The 21,487-nt window shown below is 36.0% G+C and overlaps 1 protein-coding gene across 1 annotated transcript in view; it reads right to left on the reverse strand.

Annotated features, from left to right (window-relative positions):
* The window catches only part of LOC149833786 (AP-2 complex subunit alpha-1-like), an 85,109-nt gene extending 64,824 nt beyond the window's left edge, over positions 1–20,285 (reverse strand). Inside the window, exons 1-3 of the mRNA XM_090011018.1 lie at positions 19,958–20,285; positions 15,203–15,334; positions 6,682–6,807 (exon numbers count right to left, since the gene is read on the reverse strand). Coding sequence (XP_089867144.1) covers positions 6,682–6,807; positions 15,203–15,334; positions 19,958–20,089 — 390 coding nt within the window. The 5' untranslated portion in view covers positions 20,090–20,285. The remainder of the gene's footprint in view (positions 1–6,681; positions 6,808–15,202; positions 15,335–19,957) is intronic.
* Between the last annotated feature and the right edge of the window lie 1,202 nt (positions 20,286–21,487).

Genomic DNA, 21,487 nt, shown 5'->3' on the forward strand with positions numbered 1-21,487 from the left:
TGTCAACTTGCCTTTCATCTTTCTTATTCAAAGAAAATCGTTTCCGTTGATATGTTAAACAAAACTCTTTCAAAAACTCTGATAAGAAAAGAATTTTCCAGCCTTTTGAACTCTTAAAAAAGGTTTATAAGTTTGAAATTTTGGGGAATTACATAACATGCATATTTCCTAGTTTGTTGGGGGAGGAAAAGTCAATACTGTACATTATCTACTATGATGAACAAGAATGCATAGACAAACTCCCATTATTCAAGGCAATGAGGCTGGTGCACTGGGGTTTATCACAGAAATAGAATCAAACACAACTTAGAGTTAATATGCCATATAAATTGTTACTCTTAATCTTTTTTCTTGTTTTTTTTATCAAATTTGTGATGTTCATGCTTGCTTTTCAAAACTTAACCATTTTTACTAATCTCACTTTTGGCCACTGACTTAGAGATCAATATTTATGCATCCAGATCTCTTTTCATGACATGTATCAAATAAGAAAGGGAACCTCAGCCATAACTATGGTAGTATGGTTAGTATCTCCAAATTTTCTTCAAGCAGCGAATTCTAGATCCTATTGGAAAAAGTGAAATTGGAAATTGCATCACTAAATGCAAAAGGGACACTAAAATAAGTAACTACCATGGGGATGGAGAAAATAAAAATCATGCAAACTTCAGACTTATATGTTCTAAATTCCAAGGTTGTCAGACTAAGAAGCAAAAGCGGGAAACGATAAGAGAAGCTTCTTGGAAGCAAAAAGCGCGGCATTTTAAAAATTTTAGGAAGCAAAAAGTGAAGCATTTTAAAATTTATAAGAAGCAAAAAGCGAGGAATCGATTTGAAAGTGAAAAGGAAGCAATATGAGAATTAAAAACCACTTAGAAAGCACATGGGAAATGAGTGGAAAGCGTGAGAAGAAGCACATGAAAAACATGAAAAGAAGTGTGAGAGGAGCATATAGAAAACATGTACGAAGCATGGACGAAGCGTGTGAAAAGCATATGAGAACCGTGGGAGAATCAAGATTCTCATCAAGTTTTGGAAGAGAAGAATATCGTGATTCCGAAGTGAGTTTCCGAGAAGTGTGCTTCCCACCTATCTAAGAAGCTTTTGTTAACTCAGATAAATTCCAAACAATAAAAAAGGTACCTTACATAATACATTTTTCTTGTAACATGGGTAAGATGCAAAAGCTTTAGGACAAATCCATAAAGATATAGTCTTTGCACCCCTCATCCCCTCCCTCCAAATCCATAAAAAGGTACCTTAAAGATATAACATGGGTGATATTTGCGAGACAGATAAGAGATTCAAATTAATTTCAGGGATATATCTAACTTCTGAGATAAAAAAATGGATTTTTGAAGATTTTCAAAACATCCTATTCCTTTTACTTCAAGAGACGTTCCATCGGTTGTAAAAACCTTTGACACACTTGAGTTATTTTTAAGACATTCAGATAGATTATTAACATTTGGGGTCATGTGAAAAGAAGCACCAAAATCTAAAAGTCAAAGAAAGTTACCTGAACCGGAGAAAGATGCAACAGTTGCTTCAGTTGAGGCTTCAGTTGAAGAGGATACCCCTTTGAGAAGAGGTTGAAGGATTTTCATCGGTTGAGTCATAGATACAAGTGCATCTTGATCTTTTGACTCGGATTCAACAGATGCAACTATTTTTTTTCTCTTCTTTTTAACTTTGGACATTGAGGCTTATAGTACCCCGGTTCATGACAATGATGACAAATGACTTTTCTTTTATCAAAATCATCATTTTGCCTTCCAAAATGATGTGGCTTATAAGTACAAGTATGATTCTCCAGTCTAGACACAGCTAAAACTGAGTCATCGTCAACTTTTGGTGTACTTTTTCTAAGTCTATTTTCCTCCATAGTCAGTTCTTCTATAGTATCAACAATAGAATGAATTTTTCACGATATAAAAGGGCCAATTTGGTGGATTCGAACTCCGGCCTTAGACCATTCACAAATTGATAGAAATGTTCCATATCGAGTTGCTTTTGGCGAAGCTCGATATCTTCGACACAATACCATTTGGGCTCAAGAAGAGCCAACTCTTCCCAAAGTTTGGACAAGTCATTATAATATTCTCGAATAGTTTTATCTTTTTAAGTCATTGTCCAAACTTTGTCTTGTAAATTGCACACATGTGCAATATCTTTAAGGGAATACATGTTTTTTAGGTATTCTCAAGCCTTATCGACATGCTAAAACTTAGCTAGACTAGAGCATTTTTTAATGTATACGCTATTGATGAGCCATGACATAATTTTTGCATGCCCTATCATCCACTCTTTCCATTTCTTTTCATAAGTGGCTAACGCCTTACTCTTCTCTTCCTCTGTTAGAGGAACCTCTTTATCACTCTCTTTCTTGGTAAGAGATAGTTTAGGTTCTGAATCAGAACCATCCACTATACCCCATAAACCATTTTCCCAAATATGGTGCTTCATAATCGAAGCCTACATTATATAATTAGTATCATTTAGCTTCATAGGAATGATGGTGATCTTATCATTGCCATCCATCTTTTACAAGGGTAAGAAAGGAATAGGTAGAAGGAAAGAGAAAAAAAAAGAGTAGACAAGGGAATAAGAGAGGATACAAAACCAATTTTTTTTTGTAGCACAAATCCGCCTTTTTTCAAACAAATCTTCTTGAGCCAAGAACAAGGTGATGAAACACCTTTTGTAAATGTGGCACGAAAATCGAGGCGAAAGCACTTCAAGATCTAAGGATTTTGTAGCTTTGATACCATGTAATAAAATTGTGGTCTTCAACAAATGCACGAATAACTCACAAACAAGTGTCTATTGGAGACACTACAAGCATGACCCTTGAAAGGGTATAAAAGGAAGAACACTTGAAAAATAAATAATACTTTATTCGTGCACAAAATGCTTAAGAAAGCATTGTTATTTACATTGAAGGGGTTCACCTCTATATATACAAAAAAGTGGAAGAGAGAGGAGAGCTCATTTTGAGCTTTCCAAAAGAGACGTTGGACTCTAGTCCAACGACTCTTATTATAGTTGTTGGACTACAGTCCAACAGCTATTTGATCAAATATCTAGTTCCTATTGAACTAGATGTTAAAAAAGAAAATAAAGAAAAATAGAAAAAGAAAATAATAAAAGAAAAAATATAATAATATATATGTATTACAGTTTACATTTTAACAGAAACAAATATATTTATTTACAATCATGCATAGGTTTTGAGCCTAATGAGAAAGTATGCTAGTGGTGTTAAATTGATTCGTAGTGCATTTACTAGATTTGCTACAAATTTTTTAGTAGTGCAAAGGTCAGTAAAGAATAAAGCTACACTTAAAAAAATATTTTCATCATATGATTGGAATGCATATCCACATGCACAAAAAAGAAAGCCAAGAGAAATTGTAGATATTGTATTTAGGAGTGAATTATGAGATTAATGTGCGAAGTTATTGAGAATAACTATACCTTTGGTGAAGGTCTTTTGATTGGTTGACAGCGAAAACAAACCAGCTATGAGTTATCTCTATGAGGGCATGAATAAGGCAAAAAGACCATTAAAGATAATTTGAAAGAGAAAAAATTTTTACATACCTATATGGAACATCATTGATCATAGCTGGACTGAGCAACTTCATCAATATTTTCATGTTGCAACATACTATTTAAATCTTGCATTTAGATACTCTCCTACTTTTAAAATGGGTCTCCTACTTTTAAAATGGGCAGGGAAGTCAACAAGGGACTTTTAGATTGAACCTTGATTATAAGGTTCGAGATTAAATTCATAAGAAAATGAAAACTTATGATAATGCATTGTATGATATTGGGAGATCTGCAGCAGTGTGAAACTGTACCACAATGCGTCCAGGTAATTTATTTTGTGTATTTCAATTTTAATTTCAAATTGTTATTTAGTTAGGATGTTTTGTATGATTGTATATCGGTTATTGTCTTATAATTGATTTCTCATTTTTTTTCAGACATGTGATGGGCAAGTTTGGAAGTGATGTTTTAAATATGAGAGATTTTGTCATTCACATTTTAAGTCAAACATGTAGTGCAAGTAGATGCGAGAGAAACTAGAGTGTCTTCAAGCAAATCTATACCAAAATAAGAAACAGATTGGAGCACAAAAGTCTCAATGACCTCGTCTACGTTCGCTACAACTTACGAACGAGGCAGAGGTATATAAAATTGTAAAGTTTATTTGTCATTTTCATTCAAAACTCAACTAATTTTAATTTTTTTATTTGATCTTTTTAGGAAAATCGAAAAGTTATTAGCAAGGAGGCACAAAGAGCAATTTGATCCCATCAGTTTTGAATATTTTGATGAATTTGATGCATAAGTTGAAGAAAAAGCATAAACTCATTTGAATGAAGAGGACATTCAATGGATTAACATGAAAGGATCACAAGAGGTAAATGATGAAGACCCCACGTATCTTGGGAACGATGTGGATGTCGAAGAAGAAGAAAAAGAAAATAATAAAGATGATTATGATTATTGATGTATCATGTATTTATGTTTTATTAAAAAACTTGTTCTTGTGCGATATTTTTGTGTATGTAATATGAAAATATGACTCTTGTAGTATGTAATAGAGACATAAATGATTCATAATGTGATTTTATGTATATAGTTTGTGTAATTCGTCATTATTTCATGTGATATGAGTTTTTAGAATTTTTATTAATTTTTTTCTGATTTTTATTTTATTTTTCTTGATTTTTTAAGATTTTTTAAAGATTTTTTTAAATTTTTTATTAAAAATTTACGATACGATACGGTGTTACTATTGGGTCGACTGATATGGGTAATGATACACTAAAAAACTTGGTTTTTGGTGCTGGACTATTTCCCCTGTTGAGAAGTATGGTTGCTAAGTTGGGAGAATGAGTTGGTGAGGAAAGGAGAAGAGATAAGTGTTGGGAATTGCAAGTACTCAGCTGGGTGTTGGAGTGCTGTGCAGGAGTGACCCTCAGCCTTGCCTGAGCGTCTCCCCTGTTTTGAATAATCATATCACCCTAGCCATAGGGAGTTTAGACCTGAAATTAGGCCCACACATTCACCTATATATTGCCTACAATTGGACCAATTTTTGGGATTTTTAAACCCCTCTGCTGAGAATTAAAATTCCTGTATTGAGCCCTGTTTGTTAGTCCTGTCTCACCCTGAACCTATCCAGACACCCAGAAACCGCCTTCAAAAATTCACCCGACCTAAACCCTTGGGAATTTGCTCCTCAAATTTTGACCATACCTACACCCAAGGTGTTACCCAGAACTGGTCAAATTTTCAGGATTTCTGGACCTTTGTCCTGTGCATATAGGTTCAGATCATAGATTCTGATCTGGGTACAGAATCCAATGACCATGAATGGGTCTAAGTTTTCTTTTTCTAGTATGAACAAACAAAGAAGCAATTAAGGAGAAATAAAAAGAAAAAGAAGAAACAAGGTGATATTCACTCAGAAAAGATGCGCAGATTATTTGGTCTCCTCATGAGTCAAATGATTCGGACGTCATCAGTTACAGAAGTACGACTATTGTGTAAATAAAGTAAAAGATAATTGTATCACTTTCCTTTCACTATTGTGTAAATAAAGTAAAAGATAATTGGATCACTTTCCTTTTTCCTTTAAGAAGATGAATAGAGGGCAAGGATGCAATTAAAGGATATATGAAGAAGACAGAGACAGCTCTATGTGAAAAAGAAGTCCAGTCTAGATCAGATGCTCCTGTGCTGAAGAGATGGAAATGCACTCCAGTACCATGTCAAAAGAACAAGGAAGATATGAAGAAAGGCATTATGCAAGAAATTGTTCCAAAGCACTTGGAAGGCCACTTTTGCATTGTGATTAAATAATAAATAAAATATTCTTAAGTAACCCAGATGTATCACACCCTTGTCAAAAAAGAAAGAATAAACCAAAAAAGATTATAATTAACATGCACCTTTCTGTGCCTCTTCCAATCAAGAAATGGAAATAATTTAAGGCTGAAACAAAGAGACACAAAGCAAAAGACTTGGTTTCATTAAAAAGTTAAGGTGGTGTTTGGTGGTACATTTTGGGAGAAATGCATTTGAAGGGAGCTTCATCTCACACATGTTTTCCCCCAAAAAAAGCATGCCAACTCACAAATAAGTAAGCTGGCAATGATTTATCAAACAGATAAAATTTCAAAACATGGCAAATTTTGCATGTGTTGTATCCAATATGCATTTCAATTGTCCAGCCAAGCACACCTTAAACCTTCCTCCTCAAAGATAACCTAGTTCATTGACTTCATTCCTATGGTAGACAAGACAATGAAAATTTGGGAAGCATTAAATACTTTGCATGATTTTCTTTTCCTTGTTTACTGAAATTTATAGCAATGACCAGATAACCAATAATGAGGAACCCAAAAGAAAATAAAAAAATGCAAATATCTTTTATCCAAGACCTTGATGCATTTGTGAAACATGGTCAACTTCAGACGGACAAATTAGACACATTGTCTTGGGAGAATGGATGAGATATATCAAAATACAGCTTGACTACAGGGTTGAATGATTGCCACAACTTCTCAACCAAAAGATAAACCATCATTCCGATTTAACAATTAATAAAAGGTACAAAGAAAAAGAAGTATCACAGAGTAAAGAAAAACTAAAAGCACATACCATGGTCAGGGCCATGCATTGGAAAGTCTCATTCCGTCCAATTATGTCATTGCGAACAGCGTTTATGACCAATCTCAAGAAGTCATGATTTTCATTAAGCAAGCATGATGTTACGATATAGCCCACCTGAAAGCATTTTAGCACAAGTTAGTCTACCAAGCAAGCTAGTAAGTGGAATTAATTCATGTAAGATACCCAGCTGAGTTATTACAAAATGCAATCTTACAATAACGCAGGCATGTAAATAAATTACCATAGGAGTGATTCATTAAAAAAAAAACATAGGAGTGAAATCAACGAGCAAAGCATGGAACAAAACTTTCTCCGAAAGAATAAACTTCAAACAATCCAATGACATTAAATATTGATTAAGTCATGAAACAGACCAAATGATCAGTATGAAACATCAATGACTACAATATTTGAAAGGAAAACCAAATTGATTATAAGAAAATAAACAAGCTTACACATAGAGCACTAAAATAACATAGGTCATAGAATTAACATGCCAAATGTTGATTCCCGAATCCCATGAGGGAATCATACTGTCTTCCACTTAAACACCATCCACTTTCTTCATAGAAGAATTTATTTGCATGTAATCAGGTGATATGCAGAATTGCCAAAATTAGAATGTTTAAATCAATAAAAGATGATGTTGAACTTAGTCCATGATGTTTCCTACTTAAACATGTCATAGAATTAACATGTCAAATGTGGATTCCTGAAACCCATGGGGGAATCATATTGTCTTACACTTAAACACCATCCACTTACTTCATAGAAGAATTTATTTGCACGTAATCAGGTGATATGCAGAATTGCCAAAATTAGAATGATCAAATCAATAACAGCAGATGTTGAACCTAGTCCATGATGTTTCCTAGAAAATAGACTTTTTGTAATTTTTAAATGCAAACAATCAGGTTATTCTCAAGAAATTGAAAGAATTATATCTTGCTTTTGTTTTCCCAATTCAGTCATGTGTGAAGCTTTTCAAAATTTGGCATAAGCCTCACTTTTCTAGTTAGACCTGTAATGGACAACTTAACCAAGAAATTATTTTACAATGTTTTGACTTGCTATGCCCAATTCTCTGCTTTTCTTATGCATGTAAGGATTTAAAAATTAACATATATGGTAAATGTCCAGACAAAATGATATAATTAATCAACCTAGGCCAGTTATACTACAACAGAATTTAGCCATAGCATGAAATTTTCCAGTTTTCAGCCATCATTACAAGTATTTTGGAAAAATAGAAGCCAACTATGCAATCTCAATGAACTGCTTTTAAAATTGATCCGGTATCAAGGCCAAGCAGTCATTCTAATGTATATGCCTTAAGGTCCCAACCTCTTGGTATAGGATGAAATAGCAGTACATATCATCTACAGAAATCCATATTGTCAAATTTAGGAATGGCAGTGGACCGGGGGGAAACGGGGCCCCACCCCGCCTCACCCTGTTTGGAATGGGGATGGAGGACATGAAACGGGGATGGAGGTTAAAATCAAAACCTGTGTGGGGATGGAGAAGGGAATGGACTTACGCTTTCCCCCGCCCTGCCTTGCCTCCCCCCGTCCTCGATCCCTGTTAGTAAAATGCTAAAATACTATTTTGGGATGACAGTGGACTGAGAGGAAACAGGGCCCCACCCCACCTCGCCCCGTTTGGACTGGGGATGGAGGTTAAAATCAAAACCCGTGCAGGGATGGAGGTTAAAATCAAAACCCGTGTGAGGATGGAGGCGGAGATAGAGGGAAAAATTTTGAGAGGGGTTGGGGGTGGAGACCTAGTCCCCTGCCCCGGTCCACTGCCATCCCTAGTCAAATTAAAAAATCAACTGATTTCTTCTTTCTTCTCACTATAAATGAGTTCATCATATGTACAGATACTATGAATCAACAAATCCACTTTTTGGGTAAAGAAACACAAAAGATTTAGCTAAAAAAAGATTACAGAGTTCTCATGTCCAATTCTAGAAGGCCTAAAAAGTGGTACATTTTCAGTAACTTAATCAAAACATAAGATTTAAATGCTATTGTTATATATGGATATGGAAATATTGGTGACGAGAATCCTCAAGGCCTCTAATTCCAGTTTTATATTAAAATGCACATGGGGTCCTGCCACATTTTCAATGTCTGTTGCTGTTTGTTATTTGTTGAGGAAGCTCTTTTGTCTTTCACCAATAAAGCATTACACCTTAATCCCTTCAAATTCCACGGTTCACTTGCTTATGTGGACTTAAAGCAATATGGTTTTTATCTAGCTTTTCATGTGTTTCAAGGTACATGCTATTAACATTTTGGTATTCTGAAACTTCAACATGGTACGTGTTTGGACCAGCGTATGTATTGTGTTCTCTCTCCATCTGCATCTAATTGTAAAACAATTACTATTTATGCACTAAAGGTTTTGTCTTCCACCCATGACCAATACACAACATGTTATAGTTCTTTTAAGTTCAAATAATCCTAACTCCACATATCAGGGTCTTTGAGCAATTGCCCTTGTGTCCTACAAGAGGTAGGAACAGGCTGGGCTGGGGCTGCCCATGGCCTAGCCTCTTCAGGCCAGGCTTAGGCCAGGTTCTGGGCCTCAGCGAAAGGTCAGGCTAGGCTTGACTAGCATAAAGCCTGTTCAACGGGCTTATCAGCCTTTCCGAAAAATAAACACGGTCCAACGAGCTCGGCTTGACCCATTGCCTGACTTCATATCAAGGTCACAAAGCGTGAGCCATGGGTGGCTCAACCTGTTTGGGGCAAGCTGGTTTTAGGGCTTTGGCCCGACTCTTTGGCTATTGGTAGACCGGGTTTTACCGGGCTGCAGCCCATTGAGCGGTCTCGCCAGCCTGTTGCCCACCCTGCCTCAATCCACAACCACGGTTACTCTAGTTATTATATTTGTACATATCATACACAATGCATATACAAGCAGTTTACAAATTGTCTAGGAAAAAAAAACATAAACTAAGCTTGCCTTAAATCTTGTTGACTTCATAGCTCTCTTTGGTGTTTGGAGATAATAGCTTCATTAACAGTCAATGTTAGTGAAAAGGATAAATTTTCAACTTTTCATGCCTGGTCTATGGCCCTGTAGTCAATCCAATCAGCAGATTCAAGGGACATTTAAGGCAATGATTTTGAGAATTTTGGAGATGTTTTCAGGATTTATCATGTTCAAGTAACACCTCTCACTTAAAGTATATCATCCATTTATATGTATAGTTTTTAGGAAATATAGATTTATTCAAATAAAAAAGGAAATATATAAGTGAAGAGTTGTCACTAGGAAGCATAAAGAGAACCTACAAATTGCCTTAGTGCCTAATCGTTTAATCCAGAGAACCCAATTCAAGATGTATCAGAGTTAGGTGATTTCAGCGTCGTCGCGCAAGCAGTAATGTCCAATTGCAACTGAATATGTACGAAAGCCTCCTTTCTGTCCTTGTTTTTGTATATGAAATTGTTGCACTCCAACCAAACATACCAGTATACCACCAAACAGAGTGCAACCCCCATGTCTACACCAATTGCCAATTTCTATTAAATCAAAGAGAAGCATGCCCCAGTAGGAACTACTAATGCAAAATTTGCTCCTTAGGTGCACTACCAAATCTAGCCAGGGTAGGAGAAATGGGTCCCCAACAAAGGGATAAAACCAAAAGAACCGTGCCATGATGATCTAGTCAACATTCTCACACAGGTAGCAAGCTGCCAATTGGACACCTTCCTTTTCAAGTTGGATTGGGTACTTACATTATTCAAAGACACCAGCCACGTGTGGTTTCTAGCTCTAGGGGATGGGCCAACACCCCAAATAACATGTTTAGGGAACCAGTCCATGCTTGGTTGCAATAGTACCTGATAGATGGGTGCAACAGAGAAATCTCCATATTTAGTGTCTGACCACTTGATTCCATCTGATTGTGCATTAGGCTTCCAATTCTTGAACAGGCCTAACAGATTCAGACAATCCCAGACTTTGTTTTCTTTGAATATAGAAAGTATGGAGTCTATGGACCATTCTTTGTTGGGGTTCCAATAGTCACAAACCCAGAATACTGGACCTCTAGCTAGTGCAAAAAGAGAAAATAAACAGTATACCAAACTGGATTGATCACACCAAACATGTCCAGAACTTTATCTGTCTACATCACCCATTTTAACACTTGTTAGAGCTTTGAAATATTGTAAAACTAAGAGACAGCATTGCTATATACCTAAGAGATTCTTCCACTAACTATTTGTTTTCCACCTCCATAGCTGGATAGAGATTTCTTATTTGGCATTTACTAATTTAATCCGGATCTATGTTTTTGTGCAGATCACCCTCACCATTTGGCTCATAAAACTTTATTCATTTCATGCAACTGGATTAACCCAATCCTTAATTCCTTAAAAGGTGATGTAACCTGCTTCCAGTCTATGTCACATGGGTGCGGGTGCGGCGCAATTTCAAAAATTTTGGACACGGGGACACAGCTATATATATGTATATATATATATATAACAATATATCCAGTGTGTGCATATATGTGGATATTGTCCTCTAACGTTTGGCACCAGCATGAGTGTTTTTACAAACTTTGCAAATTGTACTTTTGCCCTTGCAAACTTTTTTTCTGGGGCTTATGTTTGAGACTCATGCTATATATATATTAAAAAAGTATATAAAAAGATCATTTTTTTTGTTTTTTGCCCTAAAATGAACAAAAATAGACTCGGTCAAAGTTGACCAAGTCTATAAAGTGGACGGACTCGGCCCCGGTGCGTCGACCGAGTCTAACACTTGTTGACCGAGTCCGGCCCGTGTCCGAAGCCACACCCGTGTCAGTGTGTGTCGACGCGGGTGCGTCGACCCCCTATCCGAGTCCGTGTGACATAGCTTCCAGTCAACCAAAGCACTCTTACCATAGTTAGGCTGCGCTTCCAAATGAATATTCACAACATTTTATTGATTTGATTCTCAATTTTTCAAGGGATTATGAAAATAGACATCAAAAAAGGGGCGATGTTGGCTAGTATGTGCCTGATTAAAATAATTATATCGGATAACCAGAGATAATTTGTTGTCCAACTCTAGAGCATTTTGCTAATGGCGTTTTCAACTGCAGCCCAGTGAAAATCATTTGACCCACCCTCCACAAGCGACCAACCCAAGTATCTAATGTGTAGATCCGCATATTGGAAACCGAAAATGCACTAAGCTGCCTCTTTGATTTGTTGACTTGAGTTGAAGATAGTGACTGCACATTTCCTCTCGTCAATACGAAGGCCTGAGGTGGTGGTGAAAAGTTATAACAGCAACCAAACTCAAACCACTTGTGCCACTGACACCAATCCAAATATAAGCAGATCAATGGGGAATTGTGATACGCATTATCGGTCAATCACCGAAAGCAGCACTCCAATAAACTCAGATCCCTTGCTTTTCTAGTATAACTGCCAAACCTTCATTGGTAATGTTGAAAAGGAGAGGTGGATAGCCTTGTAGAAGCACCAGAGAGATTTTTAAGGGTTTACCTTCTGCCCTATTTATATTGATGGTTAGGGATGTGCTATAAATTAGATTATGTATCCAGTCAATCTATTTCCCATTGAACCACATGATCGAGTAGGTAGACCTAGCAATAGGGGCATTTCTTTTATGAGATCTGCACACTTTTCAATACAGAAAATTCATTTCAGTTTCCAGTTATGGTTGATGTGATAGCTAGCATAAGGGCTGGTAATAAGATGCCCTCTTATTACGCATTGAAGCGCAAGATTCTGAAGCAAGTAGTTGTAGACATTAAGCAATAACGTAGTGAGACCAGAGAGTCTTAGAAGACTACAGGCTACACCATTATGGCAGAAGGAAGGTGGACAAGTACTGAAATATGGTAAACTTTTTGGTTTCTTATCTTAAGGTAATGTTTTTAAGATCTATTGAAATACCAGACAGGTCTAAGACGGTGAATAAGTCAGTCGATATATTTACTTTGGTGGTGAAGAAGGTTGTACATTCTAATGTGGACCAGTTTATTACCAATAATGTAACAAATTTCAAAGCTACTGGAAAATGGTTTAGGATCACTATAAAAGTTTTGTTTGGTGTCCATGTGCTGTGCATTGCATTGATCTCATACTCAAAAACATTGGGAAGATGGATGGAGTTATTTATGTGATTGACACATACAAGAAAATGACAAAGCTTACATATATTTGTTCATAAAAGCTAAACTTGATGAAGAAATTCACCAGGGGAGCTCAGTTGAAATGACGTGCATTGACAAGGTCTGCTACAAATTATTTGACAGTACAAAGCCTTGTCATTCATCAAGCCAACTGGTGTTGAGATGATAGAAATGATATTTGCTTTAGAGTTTTGGAAGGGATGTAGTATGTTTTGAAATTGTACCACTTTGGAAGTGTTGAGGAAAGTAGACACTAGACAGTGATAAGAGGCCCGTTATGCCTTATTTGTATGTTGATATGGACAAGGCAAATAAACATATTAGAGACAACTTCACAGGTAAGAAAAAATACTTACGAGTCGGTTTCAAAGATTAAGAGATGGACTGGCCAACTTCATCAAGGCATTCATGTTGTTGCCTATTACTTGAAAGTTGAAACCCTCTATCAAATTCGCCGCCCACATATGCAGAGGATAAGAAAATGAGGAAGGCTATCTAGAATACCAATGAAACTCTAATTCCAGATGAAAAGTTGCATGAAACTGTTCATATAGAGTTAGATGTGTAACCCTCTATCAAAGAACACAATCCATTTGCATAGCATGTTGTGGCCAGGTATGCATTTAAAATGTATTGTTATTATAGTTAATTATGTTTTCATGTGTTGTAAGCCTCACTCTTATGAATTATAGGTTGATATTTTGTTACATTTTGTTTAGTTTAAACCAGTAGTGCGGTGGAGATGCTCTCACATTGCCCATATTTGCTTAGCATATATTGAGCCAGGGGCGCAGTGATAGCAGGTGCGAGAGAAATTGGAATTTTTCTTAGCGCATTCACACAAAGAAAAGGAATATGCATGAGCACTCAATCGAATTATCTTATATTTGTTGCCTATAACATGAGATTGAGGCAAAGGTAACAATTAAAATATATTCTATTGAATTTAATTTATAACTTTATTAGCTTTTATATTGGTATATATATATATATATTATAATTATTATTGTTTGAATGTTGTGGACAAAGACAAAAATAATTGAAGAAATGCCATGTTGCTACAACTCTATTAGCATTGACAACATTGACATATTAGATTAGTGGGTGGAATAAGAAACTGGGCATACCCAATGATGACGCAAATTGGTGGCAACTGGAAGTTGAACTTAAGAAGGAAGGCAGTGATTATGCTGGCTAGAGCTAAAGAAGGAGCGAGGGGATGACTTAGAAGAAGAAGATCCTCTTATTATTGCTTTCATCATGATTGATGAATTTAGGTAGATTTGGACTTTTTATTTTATTTTTTTATTTAATGCGACTCTTTAATAGTAAATATTTTGTTTTGCTAGTTGTCACATAAAGTTTAGTTGTTTTAATAATGTATATATATCATTAATAGGTCATAATACTTATATTTTATTTATTTTTTATGATATTATATGATTTTTTCTAATTTTTTTACTTTTTGTGTTTTTATTTTTGCATATTTTTATTTTATGTTACTTTTAAATGGTCATTTTCTGCATCTCACGATACAATACGACACAGTATACACCATAGTTACTGGAAGCACCCTTAGGGATGGGGAAGAATGCTTCCCTGAAAGTGCACTTTTGAAGAGAAGCGTGGGGAAACTCGCTTCCATGTAATGGGAATGTGCTTCCCCCTTTTTTCTCAACTTGCTTTCTTATTGCTTCCCATTCGCTTTCCCTTTGTTTCCCTCTCGTTTCCGCTTTGTTTCCCACTCGTTTCCCCCTCTCTTCCCCCTTGTCGTTTGTGTTTTTTATATTTATTTATTTATTTTGTTTCTCACTTGTTTCCTTCATGTTTCTCTTTTTGCTTCTCACAAGCTTCCACAATCACTTCCAAAGTGAATTCTGTTTCATGCTTTATGCTGCTTTTTAACACTTGCTTCCCCACTTCCATGTTACGCATTACTTCCTGTATCCATTTTGGTTCCTGGTAACTATGGTATACACCCATATCCCTGTCCCTTCTGATAAGTTCCAGTATGCTTTCTATGACATTGCTTCTTAAAAGTTAAAACTAATTTATATTGTAGAGTCACCTTTCACATAATATAGAAGAAAAGAAGATTATTCAAAATCAATACATATAGAAGAATACCAAATAAACTTCTTAAAGCTAACTTATACTTTAGAGTCACTTTTCACAATGTATAGGAAATGAGAAGTTTTCAGAGCAATACAGACAGAGGTGTATCATACATATACTATACATAATTTTCAACCCATTGAGATGTCAAATTTGGGTTTTGCACTAATATAAGCAAGACAATCCAAGAGATATAACTAAGACAAACAAGAAACATGTTACCTGCTTTTCTGGATATTTTCCAGCAGATATCAAGGAAACAGCCTCCATATGACCAAAATCTACATCATACCCAAGCATATAGATATATAGCATTTTCCACACATATTTCTTCTTCTCATAAGGTGTCAAACCCTATAAAAAGGAAAAAGAGATACAAGTTATAATACAACATTTCTAATGCTTTTTGTGGCATTTAAAATATAAATAAAAAAGGAAGACCCACAACATGCATGCGCACATACGACAAAGAAGTCATGGAACTCAAGACAATAAATTGAGTTGTTAATAAACCATAGTTACTAGAAACTACTGTCTCCTTGGAAGGTCTCATCCATAAAAAGCTACTTCTAGACCAAGGGACTTCTAAAGCCCATTTCACAAGACGGTTCATTTCCACAATAGGAATAATACATCCAAAAACAATATATATGCTCCCAATATTAAGGAATGATGGGCAATATGGATGGAATGCAATTGTTCTACTTAATGGACAAAAGTGGATCTATTTTCTATAATTTAGACACGATGATATGGACCTATTCTTTTTTCAATTTAAACACAAAAAGGATATTTCTATTTTCATAATATTGAAGGCCTTTCAGGTAATTTATTTCAGAATATATCTACAACAGTACAACCAAAACCATTAGACATTTTCTTCTGGTTACAAGAAGAATGCATGTGGTCATATGCAATGTACCTGCTCTTGGGTATTTTAAATCAATCGCTTCTTTTCAATAATGTTAATGTCCACAACACTATAGTTATTGATGATATCATAGGTTTTTGTCTTTTCTTCTCATGGATCCACTTCGTAAGGTGTTGATTTTATTAGAAATCAAGTACATGGCCTACCCATGATCTGGACAAAAGTATTTATGTAATAGTTTTTCTATCATGAAGATTCCATGGTTTGCAACCGACATATATTGTGCCTATCAATGTCACAAGTCGCTTTCCAGGGAAATTTTGGTGAATGACAATCTCATAATATTTTGGAAAAACTGCTTTTTCTGGAAAAATCAGGAAATACTGATATATAAAAGTATAAAAATGTAAAACAAAAAGTAAGAACGTAAATAAATTATAAATAGCATGAAATTATTACAAGAATCCCCTTATATGATACTTCCAAAATAGGCAATATTTTCAAAATATCAGCAATATTTGTGACATAGATATCTAAACCCTAAACCTGTCTTTTATGGGCATTAAGGTTTCTTATGTTGTAGAAGATATATAACTTAGATCCATAGATTTTACATCAAATTTCATTTGTTACTTTCTGCATACTATTTATTAAGACCAATGTTGTATGGTATCGTATTGTACGATACGTATCGTACAATACGGTATGTATCGTTACTATGGGCAAAAGCGATACAATACACACACGTATCCATATTGTATCGTACGATACAATCCGATACAGAGTGCACCTCGATGCACTTTAAAAAGGGCCAAAACTTGTTTTTTATTTTTGGGGTTTTAAATACCTCTTGAGGGCCGACTTCCGCATTTGTGTAGAGGCCATTAGAGCGGTATCCACGCACCCTAAGAGTTGTAAGAGCGATTTGGGAGTCGATCTGTGCACAAAGGAAAGGGCTTTGCGGTTTGCTCAAATAAGAATGCATTTCCACCATTTTTTTCACTCAAAGAAGTGGTTGAGGTAAAAAAATTCTCTATTATAAGTAAAATTACAAAACTACCCTAAAAATCGTGAAAAATAAAGATTTATATCCAAGGGAGAACTCAATATTCACACTCCTTCAACAAAGATGGCATCAGATGATCCGGCATGGCAATGGGGCACTCAAGTAATAAGTGGAAACCGATTGAAAATCGAGTACAACTATTGTCATAATATTTTTGTTTATGTAATATGAAAGTATGAGTCTTGTTGCATACTCTTAATTGCAAGATATTTAATATTTTGCATTGTTCTTGAGAGAGAGTTGATGTTTGATGATGTCTTATGCAGCTCATAGACATAAATGCTTCATATGTGATTGTATGGTAGTATTTTGTGCAATTCATCATTGCTTCACGTGTTATGACTTTTTTAGAATTTTTGTTATTTTTTCTGATTTTCATGAATTTTTTGGAAATTTTGAAAAAAAATTATTACAAAATTATGATTTTTTACGATACAATACGCATCTTATTTTGGGCCCGATCGATACGGGTAACGATATGGTACTTACAACCTTGATTAAGACATTAGTTCCAATTTCCAACTAACATATAAATAAATTTGAGATGCATGAACCAGGTTTTCCTTTTATTGGAAATGCACCATTAATTAATTTTGTAATTAGACAGTAGGAAAATAAGGGAAAAAATCTTACAGGTTACACAAGTTGTATAATATTGTATTTATGATATGTATCAAGAATCTAGGTAGCGCTCTTGGACTGAAATATTAAGATCGTGTAGTAAAATTTTCCTTAAAATAAAGGTTCATATAGTAAAATAAGTTTGATTCTTTTTATTCTGATATCTAAGAGCTTTCTAATTCTTTTCATAAACTCCCCTTAGTCTTCTCCCACTTCATATTTACCAACTCCTAGGCTGATTCTCAACTCCACTTCCATCACCATCAACTTTGGCATGAACTAAACAGTCATGTCAATCATATTAGGTGTTATGTCAAATAGATGCAGTCAGATAAGGATTGAAAGAAGAAGCCAAAAACCTGAAAAAAGACTCCAAGACTCTGTTCAAGAGACAGGCACCACATATGACCATTACGTACAGGAACAAGATAGGCTACCAGCACAGGCTGTGCACAAATCTTGTGACTTGTGATCTGTTTGCGTAATGTTGCCACAACACAATTTTCAGTCTTAAGAGAGGTATTTTTATGGGATTAGTTCTTTAATATTTATATATTCATAAAGGAAAAGCTACTTCCAAGGTCCAACAAAAACAGTGCAGGCTCTTGCCCACCACATCTCTCCGATGACACCAGTAATGAGTAGCATTCTTTCTTTTCAGGTATCCTTAAACTGCAGCATCAACCATTTACAAATGAAACAATTATGTGCCCCTAGCCAAATCCCAGCTCTTTGGAAAGACACACTAAGCAGTTCCCACAGATGAAGTATCCTTCCATGATTTAAAGACTAAAGTTTATAAAACCGATCGAAGGTGGCGTAAGGATCAGAAGAATCCATATCCACTCTGTAAATGAAAATTCCTGCCCATTGGCTAGAATTAGAGGATAATCTACAGTTCATTTTGTAATGTTGGTCCTAGCATATCCGTACAAGGTGATCAAAAACTATTTCTGAGGACTGCTTTATTGGAAATGGTCATGCTCCAAGATAATGTTCCAAGTCACAAAAATTAATTCAAACAAAAAAAATAAAAATAAAGTAAACTCCAAAAGTGTTTCCAGACAGAACCAGAGGCAATCTACCAAGACGGCAGTATATAGACCAACAAATTAGAGTGTATACAAGGTAAAAAAACAGAGAGATTATTGGATTGACAGCAAAACCAAGTCTAAATTACAATTACAATTGAATGGCAAATTCAACACAATGGCTAGACAATAAAGGACCCGATGGTAATCCATAGACAGGTGATAGGGATGAATTACTAAATTTTCTACACCAGTTAATTGAATGACGAATACTAGCTCCAAATGGAACTTTCATGTACTGAAGTCAGGCATGCTCAAGGGGTAAACCACTGAAGATGATAAACTACAACGCAGTTGTCTGTGCTAAATTGCTAATCAGTGAATCGATGCTGTTCTTTTTCATCATAATAAGGAGGAAAGTGCAACAAATAGAATGCAGCAGCAACAAGGATACTAGAAACTGAGACAATAACCATGACCTTAATCATGTCTCTGGTATCTGGATAAATTGGTAAGAATACATCCTCAATGAAGCGTGTGCACCCATCCATCTAAATAAACAGGATATATTGGGGTACCATGTTCGCTATCCAGGTAAAATAGTACACCTGAGGACCCCTAAAGGAAAGAAAGAGGTTCATGAGAATTTCCAGCACAAAACTAAATGTGCCCCCTTTCAACGGCGTGAATCTCCACGGTCGAAAAGTATCAGTTGGATACCTAGAACACAGCGGGTGGTCAGCCACTGCACTCAAGAGATCACCCCATCCTATGAAGTGCAATCATCAAAGGCTCTCTTAATACTACACTACCAATCGCATCATGCGAGATCACAACTCACAGACCTTCATTAATGTATGTGATAGCCTTCCCACCCACGTACATCTTCGCAATAAATTCAAACAATGAGATAGAAGATTGGATGCAGAAATTCCCCACTTCCACACTCGGGAAAACCCCAAAAGGAGCATACAATCAAATGTCTCGAAGCAACCCGAATTTCTCTCTCCCATTTCAAGCAAGATCAAACCACTACATAAAGCCACTCAAATATTAACAAACAAACAACAATTCTGACCTCAGAAAACAGAAATCCGCTTGAAAAAACGTAAATTTAGTTTCGAGCCAAATCTCGATTTCCATACAATTCGGTTGAACGAATTAACCAACTGAAACGAGGTCCCAGAGAAAATCGAACGCACGATCTCAAGACGGTCCTTTTTGAATAAAAATTGCCACGATTGATCCACACACAAATCGGATCAACGACGAAAAGAGAGATCGGACGAAACACCGGAAATGGACGGGGAGTCCGCTGGATGAGAAGACGCAGGAAACGAGGAAAAGAGGGGGGGAATCAGAGTGAGAGAGGAAAGAGAATCCCTAACCTTCTCGTTCTTGAATTTGATGCGGATGTTGCCGAGCTCCTTGTCGACCCTCTGCCGTTCTTGCTCCTTGTTCTGGCAGTTCCTGATGTCGCTGATGAAGACGGAGAGCCCCCTCATCCCAGACAACGACATCGCCTTCCCCCCACCCTTAGATCCGATCGATCAGACGGCTATCAGAGACTTGAGTGAGAGAGAGAGAGAGAGAGCCTGGATCGTGCCTTCTCCCCCCGCGTGGTTACAGAAAAAGAAGAAAAAGAAGAAGAGGCGACTCCCCTTTGAGTTCTTGACTGGAATGGAGAAGGAAGGTCCCGAGTTCCAATCCCACGGAGAATGCCTGGGATGGCAATCCCAAAGGCCAAAGTAAGGGGTGCAAATGGGTTGGATACTACACGAATGGTTGGGTTTGACCTAGACCTTACCCATACCAAACCCTATAGGTCAGGGTTTGTGTGATAAAGAAGAAGGCAAAGGATCGGGTTGGTATATGGAGTAGGGTATGATTTGTAAAATTTCTCCAACTCGAGTTCTGATTAAGACACATGATTTTTTCAATATAAAAAAGATAAAATGTGTTATTTTACTGGGTCTGATTCATGTAAGACCTGGGTATGTTTTTTCTTATGGCAGGTTCCATCATACCGGAGTCTGGACCCGGTATCAACACCTCAAAATCAGATCCGGGTTTGGATTCTCTTGGGTCCGAATAAGATCCGACCCGTTGATGCCCCTACCCAGGGCGCTACTGATACTGAATCCGAAATGCTCTGATCTGGCCTGATGGGTCCGGATATCAATGGAGAATTATATTACCAAATCCAGGTCGGACTAGTTAAACTAACTAACCGGATACCCATATTACTGTAGTACAAAATTACAACTCACTTTCTGAGTACATCACCTGCAATATTTTGAAATACTGTTTTTTCTCGAGAACGTCTCACGAAAATATCAGCAGCTATAAAACATATTTCTTTTTTTTTAATATCTGCAAAAAATACAAAACTTGTAAATATGCTGAATAATGGTTTTATCATGTTAATAAAGTGAGTCAAATATGTTTTTTTAAATAAAATACAAAAACATGAAGAAAAAAATTGATACAAATGTGTCACTTTTAGTAATATCCTCTACCAAGTAAGCTTGGCAAGTTGAACATTAACGATAGGCACCTGGCTAGGCTCAACTTGTTAGTAAAATATATATTTTAGATACATTTTTGCAAAATAATATACATAGAACACATCATTGAACTATTTTGTTAGCAAAAATGGGTTTAGTGGTAAAATCTTTTTACTTATAGCTCTGAAACGACTCCAAAAAATGTATTTTTCCTATAAAAAAGCCAGCTCGAACTCAACTCGTTTAATCGGGCTCATGTCTGATTTCTACCATGTTAAAATCTTCTTAACCTATATGATACGCTTGTACTTTGGTTAATAATTTTTTTGTCTTTTAGCATCACATGGCTTTGTTTTAATTGTTTTACTTTTTTATCATAACATAGATATTTACAATAACTTTTAATGAAAT

Source organism: Nuphar pumila, chromosome 6 (assembly GCF_984573655.1).
Source record: "Nuphar pumila chromosome 6, dmNupPumi1.hap1.1, whole genome shotgun sequence".
Taxonomy (NCBI): domain Eukaryota; kingdom Viridiplantae; phylum Streptophyta; class Magnoliopsida; order Nymphaeales; family Nymphaeaceae; genus Nuphar; species Nuphar pumila.